Source organism: Xenopus laevis, chromosome 3L (genome assembly GCF_017654675.1).
Source record: "Xenopus laevis strain J_2021 chromosome 3L, Xenopus_laevis_v10.1, whole genome shotgun sequence".
NCBI lineage: Eukaryota > Metazoa > Chordata > Amphibia > Anura > Pipidae > Xenopus > Xenopus laevis.
Window position 1 is genome coordinate 33,255,389 of NC_054375.1, and position 25,572 is coordinate 33,280,960.

General features: G+C 39.6%; 1 protein-coding gene across 1 annotated transcript in view; it reads left to right on the forward strand.

Moving 5' to 3' along the window:
• Positions 1-25,363, forward strand: part of pcdhac2.L (protocadherin alpha subfamily C, 2 L homeolog) — an 80,644-nt gene extending 55,281 nt beyond the window's left edge. The window contains exon 6 of the mRNA XM_018252052.2: positions 24,059-25,363. Coding sequence (XP_018107541.2) covers positions 24,059-24,369 — 311 coding nt within the window. The 3' untranslated portion in view covers positions 24,370-25,363. The remainder of the gene's footprint in view (positions 1-24,058) is intronic.
• Positions 25,364-25,572: the final 209 nt, after the last annotated feature.

Consider the following 25,572-nt stretch of genomic DNA (forward strand, 5'->3'; position numbering starts at 1 on the left):
ACCTTACATGTGGTTTGTATGTGTGCACAGTGAATCTTACGATCTCAGGGGGCGGCCCTTATTTTTTAAAATGGCAATTTTCTATTTATGATTACCCAATGGCACATACTACTAAAAAAGTATATTATTATGATAATGGTTCATTTACATGAAGCAGGGTTTTACACATGAGCTGTTTTACTCAGTATCTTTTAATAGAGACCTACATTGTTTGGGGGGTATAGTTTTCCTTTAATGCAGAGTCTCCGCAGGTGGAGAATCCGCTGCCCTGCTGATCTCCTTGCCTTTCAACTGTGAGTGGATTTCGGTGCAAAATGCAATATGTCACGTTTCTGAGCCGAAATCAACCGCGTTTGACTGAACCTGAAGGAAACAATGCTTCCGGGTGCAGGCAGACCAGGAGTGGAAGAGCAGCGGGGCAACGGATTCTCAGCCTAGATCCATTATCACACATCACAATAATGTTGATTTGCTTTTAGACAGGTCTGTGATTATAAATAGGTGTATTTCTATAATGCTGTAATTACTAGACAAAACACAGTAGCAAGTGATAAATTCCCATTAAATCACTTCCCTCAGTGTGAGTGATCGTGTGCCAGTGATCACTGAGGTTATTGCTGCCTCTGGCCTTTCAAATTATGTAGCATTGAATGCATTGACTTTGCTGGCAGATCTGTCTTTCTAGTTGAGGACATGGCAAAAAAACAAACAAATATGGAGCTTTGAAGAACTTTTGTGGATATTATGCTTTTTTTGCTATGCTTTTGATGCTGGGGTTCTTTTCCTTGTTATTTACGGTAAGATATTGGAAATTTGGCACACACTATGCACTTGGCACATCATTGTTTCAATGAGGATAATGCACAGCAATTGGTACAGATGGTGTAAAAAAAACAGCTCCATCTGAAGCTGGTAGTTAGAATTACATTTCATTGATTATTTCCACGTGAATATAATATTAAAGAATGACATTTTGGACTCTGCATTGCCAATATTGCCAATAACAACCTTTGAATGTCAGTAACAATCTTTGAAGTTCAATTTAAGCAATTAATTCTAATATTTAAAAAGAAAATTGACTTTTTGTCCTGTAATAATTCAACAGTGCCTTGTACTTGATCCATACTACTAGATCCAAATAAACAGGCCCCATGTGATCAGTTGATGATAGATGTATGTCACAAGAGCTTTGGCAAACCTCTTCATTATACAGCAATACTGCTCACTTGTTAGAATCATTTGTTAGATTAGTGTTTGGCATGGCCCAAGATTTATATTGCTTTCTTCACATATAATGAGCAAGCCATGGGTAAAGGATCATTTATGTTTTGGAGTCATACACATGCAAGATTGGACTACAGAAAGCAAATACCTTAAATGTTTATGTGTGCATTGCTCGGCATGGCTCCAAAACATTATACCTCAAATTAAATGAACAGAGACATATAACATTTTATGTTTGATAATGCAAACAGTTCTAGTCTATTTCCCAAAACAATATCTTGCTAAAAGTTTTTCGGAATCAGACCTGTGCCAGATCTACAGTACCAAGCTTTCAGGAGATTGATTGTTAGCTTAGCACAATTGTTACATACAAAAGCTGTACATTAAATAAGTCTCTTAAAGAAGTGTATCCACACTGTCCTTTTAATTGGCCGAGCTTTATGGACCATGTGCTGGTGCTGCACCACTCCCCATAGGATTGTATTATATATGCAGGTATCAGCATCTGTGTTAAAGAGATACAAATACTTATCTGTTTACTGCCATTTACATGGTAACAGAATAAACGTTGCAAATAAAAGGTCTGATACAATTAATGTTTGTGTGCTTTGCCAAAAATAGCATATTCGTATAACACAGAGCAATAAACATAGGTCACATGTGTCAAATTCAAGGCTCGCGGGCCAGGACTGGCCCCCCAACATGATTATCTTTGTCCCGCATGGTAATTTCTAATTATTATTAGATCTGGCCCGCCAGTATATTGCCTCCACTCTATTAGAACTGCAAGTCCCACAATGCACTGCTAGTGTGAAGTCAATCAAAGGCGCGCAAGTGTATCAGCAGCTTTCCTGTGGAGCTGGTGTTCCTCCTCTCCCTGAATAATGGCGGCTAAATGGAAGGTGGACTCAGCTCCGAGCCTGACCCCAGACATAGATGAACTTGTTTCCAAGATGAGACAGCAAGGGGGTTATTTACTAAACTCCGAATGCAAAAATCACAAAAAATTTTCTGAATTTATTAAACCCAGAGGATGGAAAAATACGAATCTGAAAATCCTGCATCTCAAAACCTATTGAGATTGCATATAAGTCAATGGGAGAAGTCCCAATGAGTTTTTTGATTTGCCCTGGGTTTCGTGCAATACCCCAAAGTTTTTGGAGTTTTCGGGCAAAAATTCCAAAACAATCGTGAAAATCGGATGGAAAAATCGGAAAAAAACTTGTGAAAATGTGCGAAGCAAAATTTCAGGAATAAAAGCCTAACTAAGGAAGTAGGCCAGAAATTTTGTACATTATGCTCCAAAGATGCTCCAGTAGCTCCCCATCTTCTTTTTGCAGTCACTGTGCTGCTGTCACTTACTGAGCTTAGGGACCCACTCACAATATACTGTATATATAGAATAGAAATGTCACAATATGGGGGCGTGGTCTACATGGAGACCGGTTAGGCAGCGCAGGCCGAAAGCTCCGCCGCACGGGAGGCCATACTGCAGATAATCTGCGCTACAACTGCTCCCACTCACCATTACCTGTCGGGTAAAGCACCCGAGCTTGCAGTCGGAGCCTCCGATGGTCAGGAGAAGCCGGCGCAACCACTCAGCGCGCCACTCCGTGTCTCCCCGCATCATGGCGAATCAAGATGGCGCCGAGCGCCATGCGGCGCGCCCGGATCAGGAGGAACTGCAGGGCCCGGGTGGAGCTGCTGCAGGGAAACTAGCGCGTTTTGCTAGGGACCCACTGTCACAGCCTATGCCAGCAGGTATGTCCGCCCCTGATAACAGTGCACTAGAGAATACAGTCACAGGGCCTACTGCAGCTGCACCCTCCTCCCCTGTACTCATGCAATCCCCCTTAGAGCCAACCTTAACAGAGGTCCTGCAAGCTATCACTTCAAACCATACTACACTGGTTGGGAAAATAGACGAACTCAGGACAGACTTTGCCATACTGAAACATGATGTACAGAAGTTAAGGGAAAGGACAGGGGAGGTGGAAAGGAGGATCAGTGATGTGGAAGATTTCACAACACCTCTGCCTAACAGGATAATGGCCACAGAAAAGCAGGTCGCACTGTTGGAAAACAAGGCTGATGACTTAGAAAACCGTTTGAGAAGGAATAATATCAGGATACTGGGCCTCCCTGAGAGGGTGGAGGGTACAGCCACAGAGAATTTTGTTGAAAAATGGCTGGCCGATACGTTTACCCGAGCTGTCTTCTCTACAGCCTTCACGGTGGAGAGGGCGCACAGGGTGCCGGGAAGACCGCCGCCACCGGGGGCCCCTCCACGCCCATTAATTGCCCGCCTTCTGAATTACCGTGACAGAGACTCGTCCTTACAAGCGGCTAGAAGGGCTGGAGAAATATTTTTTGAAAATCACAGGATATCACTTTATCCAGACTTCTCTACGGAAATTCGGAAGCAAAGAGCAAAATTTAATGAAGCCAAGCTGCAACTCCGACAAAGGCAAATCCCTTACGCTATGATGTTTCCGGCAAGACTGAGAGTAACAGACAAAGGCAAGGCCAGTTTCTTTACTACACCGGAGGAGGTCATCACTTGGCTAGAGGAGAGACCCAGACAGTCTCCGCTGAGAGAGCACTGAACTTTTCTACACTACATCTGGCTGGTCTGAAGCAAGCCTATCCTTAGGTTTCTTATGCCGCCCTGGAAGTTATGGCCTGGACACTGACACTTTCCCACTGACTCTATCAGAAGAAACTTCTCCGGGCAGGTAATGATGCAGCATATGTTGTTATGCGGGACAGTTGTTGACTAACCCTTTTATCCCTGTGCGGAAGCGACAGGCCCATGGACATTCAGCTCTGTCTAGTACGGACGAAGTGTACACACTAACCTCCCTTCATAGTTCATTTTACTTTTATTAGGGGAAAAGACGAAACTCGCTCTTCCAAGGTTATGGAGTGGGTAGGGTGGGTCTGGGTAGGGGTTAAAGTTATGGGTATTGCTAGCAATGTTAATTTTTCTGGTGTCTTACGATTCATGATCTCTTGTGTTTTCATGTCAATGTGCAGTTTTATTCTTCATATGCCTCCCCCCAAACCCGTCACATTTCCTATCTGTATGTCTGATGGCTGCCATTAGTGTAATGTCATGGAATGTTAGAGGTATGGGGGATGGGATAAAACGTAGACTGGTTTTTGACTTTATCAGAAGGTACAAACCCCAGATGATTTTTCTTCAAGAGACCCATCTAGTGGGTACTAAGCTGTTATCCTTAAAAAAGCCCTGGATTGGTTCAATGTATCACTCATCCTTCTCCAGTTACTCTAGGGGAGTGTCTATTTTATTAGCCAAAACTTGCCCTCTAACGGTAGAAAAGGTAATTTCTGATAAACATGGTAGATTTATCCTCTTACATGGTAATGTGTATGGCAAAAAATATAATATAGCAAACATATATGCCCCTCCTCCACCTACGGCTGAATTTTTCAACGAAGTAACTGGGAAACTGCTAAGTCTGCCCATGGCGCCACTTATCCTTATCGGGGATTTTAATGCAGTATCCGATGCGGGAATAGATAAACTACATCCCCCTCGAGTTTCCTCGGCGCATTTCAATAGATGGGTCTCTGCCGTTAACTTAGTGGATCTGTGGAGAGTGCGCAACCCTAACGTCAGGCAATTTACGTGTTACTCCCCTGGTTGCAACAGCATGTCAAGAATAGATCTCGCACTGGGTTGTTCAGAGATGAATAAATGGGTAAAAACGGTTGAGACGCTTCCTAGAGGCATCTCGGATCATTCCCCCCTGCTACTTACTTTCATATACTCACAAGCTCCCATGGATAGAGTGTGGAGGCTGAGTCCTTACTGGGCGAAAAATACCCATTTAAACGACATCATCAATGCCAGTATAATAAACTTTTTGGCTGTGAATGGCACCGAAACTCCCTTAAATGTAAAGTGGGATGCACTCAAAGCCTATGTCAGGGGTGAGTTTATCTGTAATATTGCAGCTTTAACCAAATTAACACAAGTGGACATAGCCCAAAAAACGTTAGCAGCTCAGATAGAGGAAGAGGCCTATATCAAATGTCCTACAAACCAATCATTCCAGAGATGGCAAGCTAGTCAGAGTGCCTTGAAACTCGCCCAAGTAGAGCTCACCAAAAAGCATATTCTCTATCAGAAAGGCAATGTTTTTGAGCATGGGGATAAAAACGGGAAGCTACTGGCAATGCTTGCAAAGGATGAGGCAACTACCATGGCGATTCCTGCTGTTAGGTTATCGGATGGCACGGTAGTATCCTCACTAGAGGAAATAAATCAGAGGTTTGCAAATTTCTATTCTGGCTTATATAGCCCCAAAATATGCACTACTCCAGAAGAAATAAGGGCATATCTACGTGACATAAATATCCCAAAACTGGCACCCCACCTCTCTATGGGACTGGCTGAGAATATCACATTAGCGGAAGTTGAGGCTGCTATAGCTTCATTCCCAACAGGGAAAACTCCAGGTACAGATGGTTTGCCAATGGAGTGGTACAAACAACATGTTAAGTTACTTGCACCTCTCCTGACAGACCTATATAATGGGGTACAAAAAGGGACGCTATTGCCAACCTCGATGAGAGAATCTCTAATAATTTTATTATTGAAACCAGGTAAGGACCCGCTAGACTGTACTTCGTACCTGCCCATAGCACTCATTAATGCTGATGCAAAGATTTTAGCCAAAGTCCTGGCAACCCGCCTGGCGCCCTTGCTCTCTCACTTAATCTCTTCGGACCAGACAGGTTTTATGCCTGGCCACTCCACGGATATAAACATCAGGAGACTGTTCACAAATATCTCCATTACACATGATAACTCAGGTAGTAGACTGATTGCCTCTTTGGTTAACGAAAAGGCTTTTGACTCAGTTGAATGGGAATATTTGTGGGCCACATTGAACAGAGTAGGTATACCCACATCGTACATTAACTGGATAAGAGCAATATATGAGCTGCCTGTAGCGAAAATCCGTACAAACAACAAATTATCCACCCCATTTCCAATCCTCCGAGGCACCAGGCAGGGTTGCCCCCTTTCCCCATTTTTGTTTGCACTGGCCATGGAACCTATGGCCTGCCGCATCAGGGCCTCCCAGGACATTGAGGGGCTCCGGGTTGGGAACCTAACTGAGGTCATTTCAATGTATGCTGATGACACTCTGTTATACCTGCCTAACTCCCAACTGGCACTAGCACAAGCTCTGAACATTATAAACGATCACACTAACTACTCTGGGCTCAAGATAAACTGGTCCAAGTCAGTTCTCTTTCCTATAGATGCTCTCCCACCGGATAATCCTCAAAGGACTTTGGGACTTTTTTTGGGTGAACACCTTCAAATATCTAGGGATTTGGATCCATGCGGATCTAAATAAATACACAGACCTTAATATTCTGCCTCAAATAAGGTATATGGAACAGAAAAGAAATGCATGGGCTAATCTACCACTATCTCTGATGGGTAGAATAAACCTTTTTAAAATGGTGATACTACCGAAATTAACCTATATCTTTAGACAATCCCCCACAATAATTCCTCATACGATCTTCTCTAAACTCAAAAGCCTCACACTCATGATGTACTGGAACAATAGTACTCCTAGACTAGCTCTCACTACTTTACAACTCCCGTCCCAACAGGGAGGATTGGCGGCCCCTAACCTTTTCCTTTATTACTTAGCGTCTCAGCTGGTAGTTGTGAGGAATTGGGCCAAATCTGATGACACCAATGCGTCTGTAATACTTGAGGCTCAACTGGCAGGGTCTTTTGAAGGACTAAAGAATCTACCTTACCGAGGAGCCACTTATAATGTTAGGGTCTCCTTCCTGATGAAAGAAACACTTAAGGCCTGGCGTTTGGCTAATCGATATTACCCTAAGCTACAACTTCAATGCTCCAGCTTTGCCCCGCTATGGTGTAACCCCTATCTAAAGCAGTTAGAGTTGATCCCTGACCCTCAGCTCTGGGCAAGGTATAATATAAAATATATATCGGACATTACAGAGGAGGGTAAACTCATTGGTTTTCAAGCCCTAAAAGAAGCTTATACTTTACCGAATAATATGTTTTTCAGATATTTGCAATTGAGACACGCATTTGTGACTCAGTTTAAGGGTGACACGGTAGACACCACGCCAAATGGCTTACAAGTAGGGATACATAAACAGGTGTTGGGCAAGCCTCTTTCATATTTTTATGCACAATTACAGACTGTTAGGGGTGCCCCTCTAAATAACTTACGAACGAAGTGGCAGCAGGACATCCCTGAGCTCACGCAGGAGCACTGGGAGGAATCACTGACTTCCATCTTCGAAGGAGTAATCAGTAGTAAAGACAGAATGACACAAATTAACTACTTGCATAGAGTTTATTTTACCCCACAACGACTGCATAAAATGAATCCAGCCATTAGCTCAGAGTGCCCCAGATGTCACCACTCCCCAGCGGACTTTTTTCATATGGTGTGGGATTGCCCTGTAATTAAATCGTATTGGAGGGCGGTTGTACAGCTCATTGAAGCTAAAACTGACCTTTTCGTGCCGTTAGAGCCTAGAGTACTTTTATTGGGTCAGTTAGAGGAAGTGTCCCCGAGGAGGGCACATCGTACATTACTATCTGTACTCTGTATGTATGCAAAATAATCGATTGCAATTAAATGGAAGTCTGGGGAGGGACCCAATGTTACGGACTGGGAACAGTTAGTGGAAAAATCCCTGCCATTGTACAAATTTACATACATGAAAAGGGGCTGCCCTGAGAAATTTAATAAGATATGGGGCTTGAGGAGGACCCTGACCTAGATCCCCCTTGACTCTCTAACTGAAAACACTGAGTTCCCGTTATCCTTTATCTGTCCATAATATTCTAGTGAGACGTGGGAGTGTCAAGGGATAATCTATTGGTTTAATACTACTTTGCAGAATTTAACTCTTAACGTGGATAGAGGTCAATAATGTGTGAGAAATAGGTGGGATAGGAATATAACAATATCTTTATGCAGTAATAAATTGTGAGACTATGGCAGTACTATGTAATGTTGTAGATACACTGTGATTTACTGGATGTATCAGGATAGAACTGTATTGTACTATTTGTTAATAAATATGACAAGGAAAACATAGGGAAAATATTAATAATAAAATAATGACAAGACATTGACAAGAATCTGAAGAACGACTAAGACACCATGTTATTGTTATTTGTTTAAGTTTTATTGTTAAAACTGAAATGCTTATATGTAACGAATAGTAAAAGGAACAAACATTGTGTTTACAACAGCTGTGTTAACTGGATATATGTTTCAATAAAAGGATTGTTAAAAAAAAGAAATGTCACAATATAATTCTGGCAGATTATTTCTACATGTTAGCTCAGAAACCAGTGCAATTAGCATCAGAATTTAATAATCAGTCCTGTAGCATCATCTTATATTACAGACAAATCTCATTTTCTGCTTGATAATTTGTGACGACCCCTAAGCTTAGCTTCTCAACAGCTGCTCAGAGCCCATTGAGCATGTTAGTGTCGCAGACACTTTTTAAGATGGTGACCCCCTGTAATAAATTTGAAGTCCTGGATCATTGCTGCTATTAAGAAACTTTAGGCCGGTGCAATAAGATCAGATAAAATATCGCATTTTTTTACATATTATCTTTTTCAGGTTTAGTTCGCCTTTAAGAATACTGCAAACTATATTGCCTGGGTGCTTTACAGAAAAAAATCACCTTCATAGTCATATTTGCAAAAGATATGTGGCATTCCTGGGACTTTATAAATAAAAATGACTCTATTGATTTAAATTAAAAATGGCAATGAGGTATTTTTAATGTAAATTAATAAAACCAAATTACGGAAAGATCCATTATCTGGACAAACCCCCAGGACCTGAGCATTCTGGATAACAGTACCCATACCTGTATATGATAGACACCACAACCTTTTAATTTCCAGTGACAAAGCATATTCCAGTGGCATTCAGCACAGGACCTGGGGTTTTCCGATTATGGGATCTTTCCATAATTTCTAGTTAACAGGTTTCCCGATAACGGAACCTAATCCTGTATAGGCTATGAGGATAGGGGTGGGATAGTCTTATGCTACAACACCAGCACATCATCATTTATTTATGTAGTACCAGCTAGTTACACAATACTTGTCAGTGCTCTCTAATGAAATACATAATAATTTAATTTAACAAACAAGGGTTACAGAGTAAAAAAGATACAAAAATAGTAGAAATCTAAAGATAATTGCCATGATTCTTTTTTTTTGAAGCTCATAAACACTTTATATTAAAAGTAAGGCTCTGCTGTAAGCACAGACATTTTGAGCTACTATATTAAGAAAAAAAACCCTCAACTGTGTCTTTATGTCTGAAGGGGGAGCAGAACCAGGTCAGCTGCCAGATATGGTTATGTTACTCAGTAAGGTCCTTGCTGGCCTTGGGCTAATGCAGAGATGCAGTGAAAGTAGAAACTAAGTCAAAGGGTAGATTGTGAACTGTACGCAGATGATTGGAAGCCATGTTGTCATGTATATCAGACATGTCTATACAATGGCATTATGTATACGTGATACACAAGCTCTTCTACACCTTCATTGGATGAATAACCATATGCATTAGCAGATTATCTGCTGTGATTTATGGTGTGAATGAGTATTAAAGGCAACTCAAGGACAATTGACTTTTTCATTCATCATGGATTTGTTCGCACATCAGATTTTAGGAGGGGGGGTAACACATCTAGTTTTGATGAATACAATTAAATCGCACATGTCATTGATACTATTAGGCTTCTTTTTTATTAGTAGTATTTTGCAGTTGATCAAAGTTTCCTAACATAAGAATTGTCCTTATATCACAAGGAGAAAAAGGGAATATCAATGTCAATGACCTTTAAGTGCCAAACCAATACTGTCTGCATTAAAGGGGTTGTTCACCTTTGAGTTAATTTGTAGGGGTCTATTTATCACGCTGTGTAAAAAGTGAAACGTTTTCCGGTGATATTGCTCATAGCAACCGATCAGATCCTTGCTTTTTTATAAATAGGCCTCTTAAGTATTATGTAGACAGCGATATTCTGAGTCAATTTGCAATTGGGTTTTATTTTTTATTATTTTATTATTTTTGGCTTTTGCGTTCTTTAGCTTTTTATTCAGCAGCTCTCCAGATTGCAATTTTATCAGTCTGGTTACTAGGGTCCAAATTACCCTAGCAACATTTCATTGATTTAAATAAGGGAATGTCTTCTGACTCCAATTGCTGTGATAATGGCTGATTTCCCTGTGAGACCTCCCTGCTGGGCCTGTATGGAGCTGTTAATTTTGGTAAGAATTGTAGTCTCTTAAATAAGGCACTTTTTTATGGCTGCAGAACTACCATAGGTGTGTTCAAGTCTTCCCCAATCGGCAGCAATACCTGCTTCTGGGTAGCTGACGTGCATAGCTCTTGGCCTCTTAACACGGTCTGCAGACTCTGGACCTAGCCATTTAATGAGTACATCAAGTTCCTCTATGGCTGTTAAGTTGAGGTCTGCAATTGCAGCTTTGAAGGTAGATCTCCAGGTGCTGAATTCTCTGGACAGTTATCAAACCTGTACCTGGTGAAGTCAGACAGGTCTGATCTCTCACTCTTTGGTGCCTGAGTAACTTGTGGAACTCTGGGATTGTATAAGCCTCCTGGCTTATAAAGGTGAGATAAACCAGGATAGAGTGAAGTAGCGTAAGCAGTGGTTTGGTCTATAAGGCCTTTGCTGTTTCTAGCTGAGACTGAGGTTCAATACTGGAATTCTCCTGGCTGGTGGTGGTAGGAGGTAGCGTCTTGTGCTGTATGACTACATCTGTGTGGTTGGCCTGTTGTGCCAGCATGTGCAGCTCGGTGGTTTGCGGACTGTAAGCAACAGCAGTGTTTGTAGTGGCAGGTAAAAGAGACTGACCTGTATTGTGCGTTGCAGGAGTTATCCCTGGATTTTATAAGCTTGGTTGGTTGACATTAGATGCATCCTGGTTTAGTACATATATACTTGTATGTTCAATAGGATCTACAGACTGTTGGTGTAAAGCAGGTCTCTTCATACACTTCTCCCAGTGCTTGCTCGAGGACCTTTAACCTTGCAATAGCTGCTGCTTTTTCCTTTACCATTTGAAAAATTTCTATTGCAGCTTCCATTTATTCCCTTTTATGTGCAGCTTCTGCTTGGTTGCGTGCAGCTTCCGCTTGCTGGCGCGCAGCCTCAGCTGCTGCTTCGGATTGCAGGCGTGCAAATCCTAATTTGCATATGCAAACTAGGGACAGGGAGGGAAATCACATGACTTTTTGTAAAAAAACAAAGTTGCTTAGAATTGGGCATTCTATAACATACTGAAAGTTAACTTAAAGGTAAACCACCCCTTGCACTAACAAAAATTAATAAATGTATATATTGGAAAGTTGCTTAAAATTAGGATTTCTTTTATTAGGCAAATTTTTATTTTGGGGTTGACTTGCCCTTTAACATCCATATCAAGTTATTTTTAATACCTGTACCAACAAGGTCTAAAAACATAACAAGTCATACAAAGGAAGAGGAAATATCTCCATGTTCTAATATAGTTTCATGGAACGTATTAGTTAATCCATAAAAGAAGTATTAAGGACGTCTCCAGGAAAAGGGGAAATGCTAATAATTGGGTTGATTTAGCCAGTCAGATTTTAATTGAGTTATTATACAGTAGTGAACTGTACTGAAACAATGCGCCGAGTTAACCATGTAATTAGAATAAAAGGAATTCACATGAGAAATAAAGAGACAAAATAACAATGTGGAACTCTTTTGAACTGTATCAAGACTTTCTTTATATTTCAGTTCTCTATAAATTTATAAGCGCTATTGTTAAAAAGATATCAATAAATAATAAAAAAAAAAACAGCAGATGCAAAAACCTTGTTAAATAGACCCTGTTACATGTGGCATCAGCTGCCACTGCGAATTATACAATAAACGTCTTTAACTTAATACAAATATACATTTTCCTGCAATAATATAGCCCACAAAAAGCACCTTTTCGAAGTTGCGCCAGCGTTGGCTTCACTGCACTTCGCATGTTAGCCCTGACACCCTTATCTTGTCATCCTTGGAGGCAAGTGGTATGGCGGACTTTGCTTTAGGCTAGTATTGGTCACAGGCAGGGGGCATAACTAAAAAGCAAGCAGACCCTGCAGCTGCAGGGGACCTCAGGAGACATAAGGACCCCATGAGACCCTAATTAATGAGTCATTTCAACATATATTAGTAAAAAAATGACAAACTCTGGATAAGTTGGGGGCCCTAAAACTAATTTGCTCTGGTGTCCAGTAACGTCTACTTACGCCATAGGTCACATGGCATTTACATACACATTTACACTTGCCCACCTCGTTCAGTTTAATCTCATCTGCCTGAATCACTTTGACCGGAGTTTGGTGAATTGTCATCTCAGACCAGATGAAACCGTTCGGATGAGCAGTGAAATGGTTTCAAGATTTCAAGTCCAGTGGCTTTAGAGTTATTACTACTAGATACTGTGCATTTCATAAATACACAGAAATATATCGCCCCCTACAGGCTCTTTGTAAGAAAACCTCCCAATATGTTGTAGGACTACATTTCCCAGAATTGTTCTAAAGCATGCTGGGAGCTGTATCCCAGCATCATCCAGGGGAACATGAATTTAAAAGCAAAGCTCAGATCCACTGGCTTGGGACATCCAGTGTCAATAAGTGGATTGATTTTGTATGAATATAGCAACATATACAGGTATGGGACCTGTTATCCAGAATGCTCCGGATCTGGGGTTTTCTGGATAACAGATCTTTTCTGTAATTTGAATCTTCATACCTTAAGTCTACTAGAAAATCATGTAAACATTAAATACACCATATAGGCCGGTTCTGCTTCCAATAAGGATTAATTATATCATAGTTTGATCAAGTACAAGGTCCTGTTTTATTATTACAGAGAAAAAGAAAATAATGTTTAAAAATGTGAATTATTTTATTATAATGGAGTCTATGGGAGACAGCCTTTCCGTAATTTGGAGCTTTCTGTATAATGGGTTTCCGAATAATGGATCCCATACCTGTATACAGTAAAAACATTTTTTACATGTATTGTAACAAAATTGTGAAGTGCCAATTTCCAGCAAATCATTTTAGGAACAATATAATTTGCTAATGTAGAATTACCGTGGAAGGATTAATCTAAATATAATTCTGCACTGAACTTGTGAACTCCTCAGACGGTACTTAGATGTGAGGAGCTAAAGCTGTTCAGCAATTCTTATCTGCTTTCAGTTTACTGGCTGCTCGATGTGGCTTTCTGAATGCTGCAGAAACGCTTGCATGAAACGCTTGCATGTTCAGACACTTACAGTCATCTAAGATGCATGAAGCCCAGTGTACTGGAAGAGCGTAACTAGGTTATAGCAACATTCGCCTCTTGCTTTTGTGTCTGTTCCTTATCAGACGCATCTTTGATGTTGCAAAATTAGGCAGGATCATGTAATGCTATGGATAAACCTATTAGATATTCCCAACATGTCACGGCATGCGGTTATCTGACATTACACAGAAATAGGTGACAAATTCCCACAGCTGGAGACTCTCTCTAGCTTATAAGGGTACACATTTTTCATTTTACAGCTACAATTAAGAAGGAAATGGCTGCTGTAGACACAGAGAAAGCCTATAACGTGATAATCAGCTTTCATTCAGATGGGCAGTGGCTGAAATCCTGTATTAAGGAACAATCTGCTGAATGAAAGGAGAATGAGGGAAGTCTTTTTTATAATATAAGCTGCACTGCAACAGACAATGGATTGCACGATAGCAACAAACCTTTTATTTCTGCATGGAATATTATCTTGCATCTACAGCCTTTAGAAGCAGTAGTTTAGAATCTGAACTGGTGTCTGGTTGCTAGGCACTGACCCTAATAAGCAGACAGTGGGGCTCATAAATAAAAATTGGGCAAATTTGCATATGGGCAGTAACCGATAGTAACCAACCAATGGTTAGCCAGCTGCAGGTAAAACAATGAAAACAAATCTGATTGGTTGTCAAACTTTACTGCCCAGGTGAAAAGTTGCCCAATATAAGTTAACCCCAGTGATTTAAAAATAAGTCAAGTGAAGATCAGAGGGCCTAAATACAGATCTCTCTGCTACAACTAGCAAAAGGCTGCTCAGACTTTTAGGGGCACATTTACTAAGGGTCGAATATCGAGGGTTAATAAACCCTCAAATTTGACCCTCGAATTTAAATCCTTCGAATTCGATATTCGAATTCGAAGGATTTAGCGCAAATCCTTCGATCGATCGAAGTAAAAATCGTTCGATCGATAAAATCCTTCGATTCGAACGGTTTTAAGCGATCAATCAAAGGATTTTTCTTCAATCAAAAAAAAGCTTAGAAAAGTGATGGGGAAGGTCCCCATAGGGTAACATTGTACCTCGGTAGGTTTAAACTACCGAAGTATGTAGTCAAAGTTTTTTTTAAAGAGACAGTTCTTCAACTATCAAATGGTCGAATAGTCAAACGATTTTTAGTTCGAATCGTTCGAATCGAAGGTTGTAGTAGCCTATTCGATGGTTGAAGTACCCAAAAAAATACTTTGAAATTCTAAGTGTTTTTCATTCGAATCCTTCACTCAAGCTTAGTAAATGTGCCCCTAGTGTTATTTACCATCAGGGTCTACAACTTCTTAGGATTCTATGGCAAGGGCATGGGAAACATATCTTATAACATTACCTTTAGCATTTCAATATAAACCTACCAATACATTAAAAAAATACTTTTTAACCTAAATAATAGAAAGTAGAAAGTACAAGTGGAGCAAAACCATGATGATGAAGATCTAGGGCCTCATCAACCCTTATTTAGTGCCCTTATATGCAGGTCTTTTTGCTCCAGAATGGCAGCACTGTATTTATCAGAGGTGAGCAGAACATTGGTGTTCTGTCATGTTCGGCTCCCTAAATTCAGAACAAGTGCTAAGCTCCCTGGTCTCAATCTTCTGCCTGTAGCAGCCGCTTTTAGCCTTGGAAGGCTACTCTGATCCTGACAGGTCTTAACTTGAGAGGAGCAAAGCAGATGTTCCGAACAAGCAAAGGGGCACGTGGGTTTCCAAGGTTTTGGATGGAAGGCAACAGTTCAGGGAGTAGCGTAGCCAGGCAGCCGGGGTCAGTACAGGCGGAGTTCAAGCAGGGTCAGACAGGCAGCGGTCGCTATAGGCGGAGTTCAAGCAAGGTAAATCAGGCTGGGGTCAGTACAGGCAGCGTTCATGGAATAGTCAGGCAGACAAAGCCTCTTTAAATAGTTCGAACTTAACACCAAAGCACAATGACGTCATTACGCACGACACGTAAATTGCGGAAGTGCAGGCCGGGCATCCCTGCCGGCCCACTAGACCACAATAGTGAGTCGTTACATGTTCCCTTTGATGTCCCCCAGGTGGTGCACCATGTAGACCCACAAGTTAGGGGTACCAAGACATGCAAGGGGCAGTGGAGCTATGTTCTTATTGCTGGCTTATGGCAGGAATTAAGTACAGCTACCCACATTGCTGCCCTTTAGCCTCATAATCAATGTAAAGATAACATTTTAATTTTCTTAATGGAAACAAGCAAAAAAGAATGAAAAATGTTTTTTATAAAACTACATAAAATACATAAATAAATACCACTTTGTTACTTGCTTCTTCGACATAGAAACAGATTAAACTTAGTAACATTAGTTACTGATAATATCTTCCCCTACCTACTTTCACTTGGGTATGTGGCTGTACATGGCGGATTTCTGTTCACACTATGTGCATCCAGCATGTCACTAATTTGTGATAATGCTTCCCATTATTGTATAAAATAGCCAACATCCCTGTTACTTGTACATATTGTTATCAAATACTCTATATAACCCCATATGCACAAGGATCCATAAGGTGTGCTACAGACATTGTGCTACCTGTATGTGCAAGACTGTCTTCCTTTGTACATTATAATTGTATTTAATCAGATCTCAGCCATCATTGTTGTTTCTTATTACAGGAATCTTTTGCCACTTGGTTTCCCAGTATTTAATTATTGCCTTTATTACATTTTAAAGCCATATGCAATGATTTATTAAATTTTTCAGGAATCAGGAAATAAAGAGCGGTCAGAATTCCAGATAAAGATCTGCAATGTTCCACAATAAAATGAGACAGAAGTTTTAATTTCCTGAAAAGGCAGATAAAGCTCTGTTCATAAGCACATCTGGTTAACGGCGAGTTTAGGATTAGGATTTGCTCTGTCCTCTTTTACATTGCTTGAAATTCTGCTGGTTACAGTGTGTTTATATAACTGCAGATTATTATGAGATTTACTGGCCAAGATGGATACGTAGCAAACTCTCAACACTATCATAATGAACAATAATTACCATTACAATACTGACATAGAGGCTGATATAAAAAAGCATACTCATTAAACTGTGTGTGTATTAGCCTGGTCCCTGGGCAATTTTTTTTTGCTTAGTGTGAACATGTATTATTCATGGGATTATTCCCCTTTCTAGTTTTAATACCACTTATTGCAATCTTTAAATGAAAAACATGAACAAGTGCAACAAATGCAATTAGGCCAGGTCTAATTAAACTCTGTTACGTGTTCTCACATTAGATGCTTCGTCAATTACCAAAGTGCTGCATATAGTACGTTTTAATACATATATATATATGTTTTAATATATATATATATGTTTTAATATATATATAAAACTGCATCAGTATTCTATTGTACAAAAGAACCAGGAAAGTGCAAATTTATCTTAATTGTTTAATACCAAATCATGTTCTAATATGACATTATACAAGGACCTGAAATGCTGAGGTCCTTGTATAATGGTAGGCTTGGCTTTACTTTTTAACTGACTTGGTAAAACTAATATGTTCTACTTACTTTATTGTGAGGTATACAAGACAATGTATCTTTCAGAATGTATTTACTTTTGTTTTATAAGTGCACATCCAATCAACAGTCTTCCCAAATAGCTAAAGTGATTGGAAGCAGCAGGTGATGGTTGCACCCTTGTGGGTTATACAGTGAAGAAGAATTTGTTTGAGCCTTCTTCCTTAATTTTCAAGAGCAGCCTAAACACACCACCATCACCGTCACTTCTACATCCACAGGTTTGTCAGAAAAATGATTCTTCGCCAGGACCAATGGCCCCACCCCCACAAAGGGGTAGGAGGCCTTCTGGAAAGAGGAAGAATATTGCACAAATAAGCCCAAACTTAATTTACACATGTACTGTTATAGTTATATATTTTATATATATTTTATATATATTTTATATATATTTTATATATATTTTATATATATTTTATATATACTTTATGGATCGCTAACAGCTGTGACTGTGATTCCGTTTTCACTAGTGAATAATCCAGGCGGTTAAGGGTGTTTCCAGCCTGTCTCACCTGGTGAGACTGACAAGAGGGCACCGATTCTGATTAGAATAAAGGAGGTTCAGTCTTAATATTCTGAATTTTTTTCGTCATACTAGCTGATACATTAGATATCTTTAAGAAGGGTTTGCATGGCTTTTTAGCAAGTGAGGGAATACAGGATTATGGAAGATAGCTCATAATACACGTTGATCCAGGGACTAGTCTGATTGCCATCTTGGAGTCAGGAGGGAATTTTTCCCCCTCTGAGGTTTTTTTCCTTCCTCTGGATCAACCAGCAATTAGGCAGGTTATATACAGACTTAAAAAGTTGAACTTGATGGACTTGTGTCCTATCTTTGACCTAACTTACTATGCTACTATGTAACTGAATTAGTCTCCCAGGAAAGGGAGTTTAATCATTTTAATAAGATAGATGTGCACTATAGCATATTGTCAGGAGCAAAATAAAATATTATTAAATACAATACATCCCATCAAATGGAAACTCCTGTAGCACTTAAAATAAAATTGCTGTACTTTTAACTGTAGGGTCACTTGGCACTTGAAATGTAAACTAGAGCCCACTTGTGTCCAGCGACAAATGGGTTACATGTATAGTGGCACAATATATGTACCAGAGCACATGATACCTACCATGATGCAAGGAGTCCAGCAATTCTTAATTTGCTTTTCTAAAGAGGTACCTCCCAGCTTATCTTTTACTCACATCCACTTAGCTATATGTTACACAGAGATGTCTATTGTGGTCTGCCTTTGGTTATCCTTGCTAATTCAATAAGATAAATGTGCACTCTGTTTGTCTATTCCCTTTGCTAAAGTGTCAAGATACATTATAATTTACTAACTGTAGATAAAACATAAACAGCACTATAACATCTAATTTGAGATATGTGGGTCACATAATGTATCAGAATTTAATGAGCCCTTGCGTAAGTGTCTTTACTGATCTTAATTTTCTCACTTTAAGAAAGATTGCAATAAGTATCATTAAATCTGCATGATGAAATCCAATTTTATATAGTAGAGTATAAAAATCATGATAAAGCCTTTAAACACTCTACCTTATAAAATGTTATTCCTGAACCAACAAGTGTATTTTTTAGCTGTAATATTGGTGTAGGCAGCCATCTCAAGCTATTTTGCCTTATCCCATGCTTTCAGAAAGAGCCAGCACTTCACGATGGAACTGCTTTCAGATAAGCTATAGTTTCTCCTACTCAGTGTAACTGAAGGAGTCACAGTGGGATTTTTACTATCGAGTGCTGTTCTTATATCTACCAGAGAGTTGTTATCTTGTTACCTTCCCATTGTTCTACTAATGGGCTATTGGGAAGGAAAGGAAGGGGGGTGACATCACTCCAACTTTCAGTATGGCAGAGAGACTGAAGTTTATCAGAGCACAAGTCACATGACTGAGAGCGCCTGGGAAACTAACAATATAACAGATTTCAAAATAAATTTGCCCTTTTGAAAAATGGATTCCAGTGCAGAAGTCTGCTGCAACAGCACTATTAACTGATGTGTTTTAAAAAATATATATATATATGTTCCTATGACAGAATCCCTCACTAAACTTGCCTTTGTAAGAGATGGCCTTCCTTTATTTCAGAGCTTTCTGAAAAACTGTTTTCTGCATAAGGGATCCCATGTTAAGGCAAAGCACCAAAATCTTTTTATATTCCTGTAACACTTAGGGGCACATTTACTATGGGTCAAATATCGAGGGTTAATTAACCCTCAATATTCGACTATCGAAGTTAAATCCTTCGACTTCGAATATCAAAGTCGAAGGATTTACCGTAATTCGTTCGATCAAACGATCAAAGGATTTTAATCCATCGATTGAATGATTTTCCTTCGATCAGAAATTGCTAGGAAAGCCTATGGGGACCTTCCCCATAGGCTAACATTGGTGCTCGGTAGGTTTTAGGTGGCGAAGTAGGTGGTCGAAGTTTTTTTTAAAGAGACAGTACTTCAACTATCGAATGGTCAAAAAGTCGAACGGTTTTTAATTCGATTCGAAGTCGTAGTCGAAGGTCGAAGTAGCCAATTTGATAGTCAAAGTAGCCAAAAAAATACTTCGAATTCCGAAGTATTTTTCATTCTAATCCTTCACTCGAGCTAAGTAAATGTGCCCCTTATTGTGGCCATAGGAGGGAGCCTAATGCAGTTTAAGTGATACAATTGGGATCATTTACAAACTGTGGGACACGGTGTAAAATGCAAGATCCACAAGTTACCATATGTAAAAGTTTTAGATAAGTACAGACTGCATGGCATACATACACTTTTGGACTGCAAGGATGCTACAGATCAATTGCAAACTCACTAAACAGTTATGTCCTATGTGGCCTCCCTTCAAGTCGCTGATTAACTCAGAGTTAGAGAGATGAAAAGCAGGAAGTTGTGTTGTGTTCTGTTATGTTAGACATCAGCTAACTCCACCCTTTATACTGTACATTACATTTTTGAATAACTAACTATATTAGAAACATTTTTTATTTTGCACAAGCTATCTATATACTCAGTTTTACACTGAACTGTTATTTTAATAAACTTGATTTTTAGTGTTGGCGGGCTTCAGGGACTAACCTGATTGGTGCTGTTATCTGCCTCTTGATCGCCTTTTAGTAATTATTCTGTCTCAACTTAAATAGTTACAATTATCCACTTTCTTGAAAGTTAATTTCCACATTATATGAGGAAGCTGTTAACAAAAAAGGGCACAACAAAGCACAGGAAATGTATTAAGTTTATTAATAAGGTTTCCAAATAGTATACATTTCCTGTGCTTTGTTGTGCCCTTTTTTTTAACAGCTTCCTCATATAATGTGGAAATTAACTTTCAAGAAAGTGGATAATTGTAACTATTTAAGTTGAGATGGAATAATTACTAAAAGGTGATCAAAAGACAGATACCAGCACCAATCAGGTTAGTCCCTGAAGTCCTCCAACACTAAAAATTAAATGTATTAAGTTTATTAATAAGGTTTCCAAATAGTATACATTTAATTTTTAGTGTTGGAGGACTTTCTTGAAAGTTAATTTCCATATTATATGAGAAAACAAAAAGACAAAACAAAGCACAGGAAATAAACACCCTTACATTTTATTGACAGGCACATCCCTAGTAATATGGACACCTAAGTGGGTCGTTATGGGGACCTTGTGCTTATGTAACCCCTGTAGTTCTCACAGTGTACACCAGATGGCATTGTGCAGTAGTATAAAGGTCTTGGGAACCATGAGGTCTGGGTCCATTACTTTAGCCAAACCAAGCAGGCAGGAAGGGAATGGGTATTGTGATCCTAGGAGCATTGGCCCTAGTAAAGTGATAGCATACTCTTTTATAGATCACTCTAGGAGTGATAGAGAGGTTATATAGTTGAGCAGCTCAAGGCTCCGCCAAGGATATTGGAGGGATTAAGATTCATGGGTATTATTGACCCAGAGCGGGGACCAAAGTGTTGAAACTAGGATGATAGGAATTCCCCTAGACTGCCACTCAAAGAGATCCTGAAAACTGGACAATACCTCTCACAAACTCTCTCTGCTGTGTATTCCCTGGCCTGCAGGGATTCAGCCTATACTGGTTCTGTGAGTATATGCTACCTTTGTAATATCTGATTGTTCTATGCTCCATTGTGGATCTGTGCTATATTGTTGAATAAATATTCAGGTTAAGCATTAAAGAACTACTGGCGCCCATAATTTGTGCTATTGCACCTGGTTACAGTTGCACTACAGAGGTATATGGGCAAACGCCGTCGCTGCAGAAGCTTCTGATGAAGTGACATTTGGTCACGAAACGCGTTAAGCTGTTCCCCTGCCTGCTCGCATGGTGTGTTTTAACTATGAACAATAAAGATTCTTCATTTTAACAAGTTCGGTTTCCCTGGTTCCTGTTTGATGATGCCGTCCACACAATCAAGCTTGCTTTACAGTTGCACTACACCCTGCCTCCACCCCATTGCGAGGGCTTACCCCTGAGAGAGCCTCATTTGTGGTATTATCCCACTCATAAAGTAGCTAAAACTGACTACAGCAAAGTCAGTTTACTATAGCGCAACACAAGTTTAGTACATGAGATAAAAGGTACATAAACATAACTGTATGGTAACTCAAAAAAAGATATATAGAACTTATGCAAGCGGAGATTTTAGATGCTCAGAGGAGCTTTTCACAATCAACCAACTGTGCAAGTCCATTAAATATAAATAATTATTGTAAAATTTTGTGATTTAGTGATTATGTATTTGCATACAGTATCTGTGATTTAACAAAACCATTGCTCACAAGAGCTTTGAGTGAAAACCCATCATACAAGGACATAAAAATAATTCTTAGAACACATAATGGATAAAGTGTTACCAAGGGGTAGTTTACCTGTAAATAAACTGAAGCAGGAGTTGTTTAAAAGCACCTTCCTTAAGAACCCATCCCCCTGTAGCTACAGGCACTGAAAGACTTGAAAGCCCATTGGGGCCTTAGGGAAGTCTACTATGTGGCTTTTAGTAAAGAAAAAAAGAGTCATCATTGTCAAAAAGAGTCATTCAAATACTTATATATCATCATAATGATTATATATGTAAAGTAATATGATTAAAGGGGTTGGTCGACTTTGAATTAACTTTTAGTATGATGTATAGAGTGATATTCTGAGACAATTTGCAATTGGTTTTCATTTTGATTTGTTATTTAAAGTTTTAATCAGCAGCTCTCCAGTCAGCAAACTGGTTGTTAGGCTCCAAATTCCCCTAGCAACCATGCATTCATTTGAATCAGAGACTGGAATATGAATAGGAGAGGGCCTCCATTTGAGAGCTGGAAAGAGCGAGAAGAAAAAGGCAAATAATTCAAAAACTATTGGAAACTATTGGAAAATTTGCTAAGAATTAGCCATTTTACAACATACCGTATATACTCGAGTATAAGCCGACCCGAGTATAAGCCGAGGTACCTAATTTTACCTACGAAAACTGGGAAAACGTATTGACTCTAGTATAAGCCTAGACACAACTACATCCCTGTCTCCCAGCAGCGCACATTCTGCCAAAGCGACCCCCCCAGCGATCAACCGGACTTCTTTGCAAAGCTGATGGTGACAGAGAATTGCCAAACGGATTACTGTATGCATTGTCCCACTACCATGTGCAGACGGTGCTGTTTGATATTGCCATCACTGTTAATCTTTCGTATAACCAACAGAGGGCGCTGTGTGATATTGCAGTCACTGTTATTCTTTCATATAACCAACAGAGGGCGCTGTGTGATATTGCAGTCACTGTTAATCTTTCATATAACCAACAGAGGGCACTGTGTGATATTGCAGTCACTGTTATTCTTCCATATAACCAACAGATGGCGCTGTGTGATATTGCAGTCACTGTTATTCTTTCATATAACCAACAGAGGGTGCTGTGTGATATTGCAGTCACTGTTATTCTTTCATATAACCAACAGAGGGCGCTGTGTGATATTGCAGTCACTGTTAATATTTCATATAACCAACAGAGGGCGCACTGTTATTCTTTCATACAACCAACAGATGGCGCTGTGTGATTTTGCAGTCACTGTTATTCTTTCATATAACCAACAGAGGGCGCACTGTTATTCTTTCATATAACCAACAGATGGCGCTGTGTGATATTGCAGTCACTGTTATTCTTTCATATAACCAACAGATGGCGCTCTGTGATATTGCAGTCACTGTTATTCTTTCATATAACCAACAGAGGGCGCAATGTTATTCTTTCATATAACCAACAGAGGGCATTGTGGGATATTGCAGTCTCTCCCCAAGTGAACTGTTGGTATAGGAATGATTAAAAGTGACTGCAATCTCAGCTACTCCGGTCGGGTACCGCTGACCCGAGTATAAGCCGAGGTAGACTTTTTCAGCACATTTTGGATGCTGAAAAACTCGGCTTATACTCGGGTATATACAGGGTACTAAAAGTTAACTTAAAAGTGAACCACCCTTTAAGGTTTCTTTGTGGATATTTTTGATATATAATAAATGTGTGCAATGTTAATTCAGGTATGTGATCTGTACCTGGAAACTCATTATCCAGAAAGTTCTCACATAAAAATGATTTCCTTTTTCCCTGTAATGAGAAGACAGCACATTTTACATGATTTCAACTAATTAACTATAATTAATGCTTATTGGATGAAAAACAATCCTGTTGGATGTAATTAGTGTTTCAATGACAAAAGGTATGACAATGCAAATTACAGAAAGACTCCTTATTCGAAAACCCCCAGGTGCCAAGCATTCTGGATAACAGATCCCATACCTGCACTTGTATATGTATATAAATCTGATATATCATCTTAATCTTTGCAGAACCTGAAGGAGGAGAAGTATCTCCCCCTGTTGGAGCTGGCGTAAACTGCAACAGTTGGACCTTCAAGTATGGCCCGGGTAATCCCAAACAACCAGTGCCACAAATCCCCCCCGATTTCCCAGAGAACTTCATCATCCCTGGATCACCAGCCATTATCTCAATCCGTCAGGACCAGCCATCCGCTCCAGGCCACAAAAGCAACTTCATAACATTTGGTAAGAAGGAGGAGACCAAGAAGAAGAAGAAAAAGAAGAGGGGGAACAAGAATCAAGACAAAGGGAATAATGCCGCTGACAACAACGATCAATGAAAGGATAATGAAGCCAATTATTTACCCATTTTTGTAAGAAATAATGTAGCAACTTCTAAATTCTTCCTACTGTTGATGCACCTTCGTATAAACAAAGACTTCAACATTCACGCCTAAAAATGGTTACTGTCTGTCTATATTATTTACCAGATTATGTCTTAAAGCTTTATTCTGTCAAATGTTAGTCATATCCAGCAGTTGTTTCTCGCATCCAAAGAACACAGTTGCAATTTTGTGCATATGAAACAGTAAGTGACTGTTAATGCCAATGTCTATGTAAATAGAGTATAATAAAGAGTAACACGTTATATTCAGGCATCCATGCTAGGTAGAAAATACATAAAGGATAGATTTTAGCTGCAATGCTGTCAGTAATAAGAAAATGTGCTGAAACGAGACAAAACAGAGGAAATGGAAAACATGAATTGTAGAAACATGAAAGGGCGATGTTTGTTATAGATATCATTTGCTCTAGATAAACTACATAGATCACAGATAAAATACATAAACAGTTTTTAGAGGGCTTGTGGCAAGGTTGATGGAAAGTCAGGTCAAATATAGGCATCGGATTCTATACTGCTGAATAAGCAAAATGGAGCAGAGCACAACAGACATCACCATTGTTGCCTTTATTCAGACAAGTCAAAATATAATGCTAGTGGGTAGTATGCCTGATTTGTCTCAATAATGGCACCATTTTGCATTTTGGTATGTTTTGCTCATTATTGATGGGCAAAGGAGCTAGTTATACAAGCATTCTTTTCTGGGTGTAAGCTTCTGTTGTGGCAAAATCCATTGCTAAAAAAATTCCCTGGCTTTTGAAATAAACAAGCCATCACCCTTTCATCAGGTTAACTGAGCTCCAAAAATGGCACTCAACATTCAACCAACTTGTTACTTACGCATCTCTCTCTATGGGGCAAATTCACTAAGCGCCGAAGTGCCGAACGCTAGCGTTAATTCGCTAGCGTTTGGCATTTTCGTTACTGCGCAAATTCACTAACGAACGCTGGCGTAGTTTCGCTAGTGTTACTTCGCACCCTTATGCCTGACGAATTTTCGTTAGCGACGTAACTACACAAATTCACTAACTTGCGCAGTGTACTGAACGCTACCTTTTACGCTAGACTTCCTTCGCCACCTCAGACCGCAATAGAGTAGATAGGGATTGTTTGAAAAAAAGTCAAAATTTTTTCTAAGTCC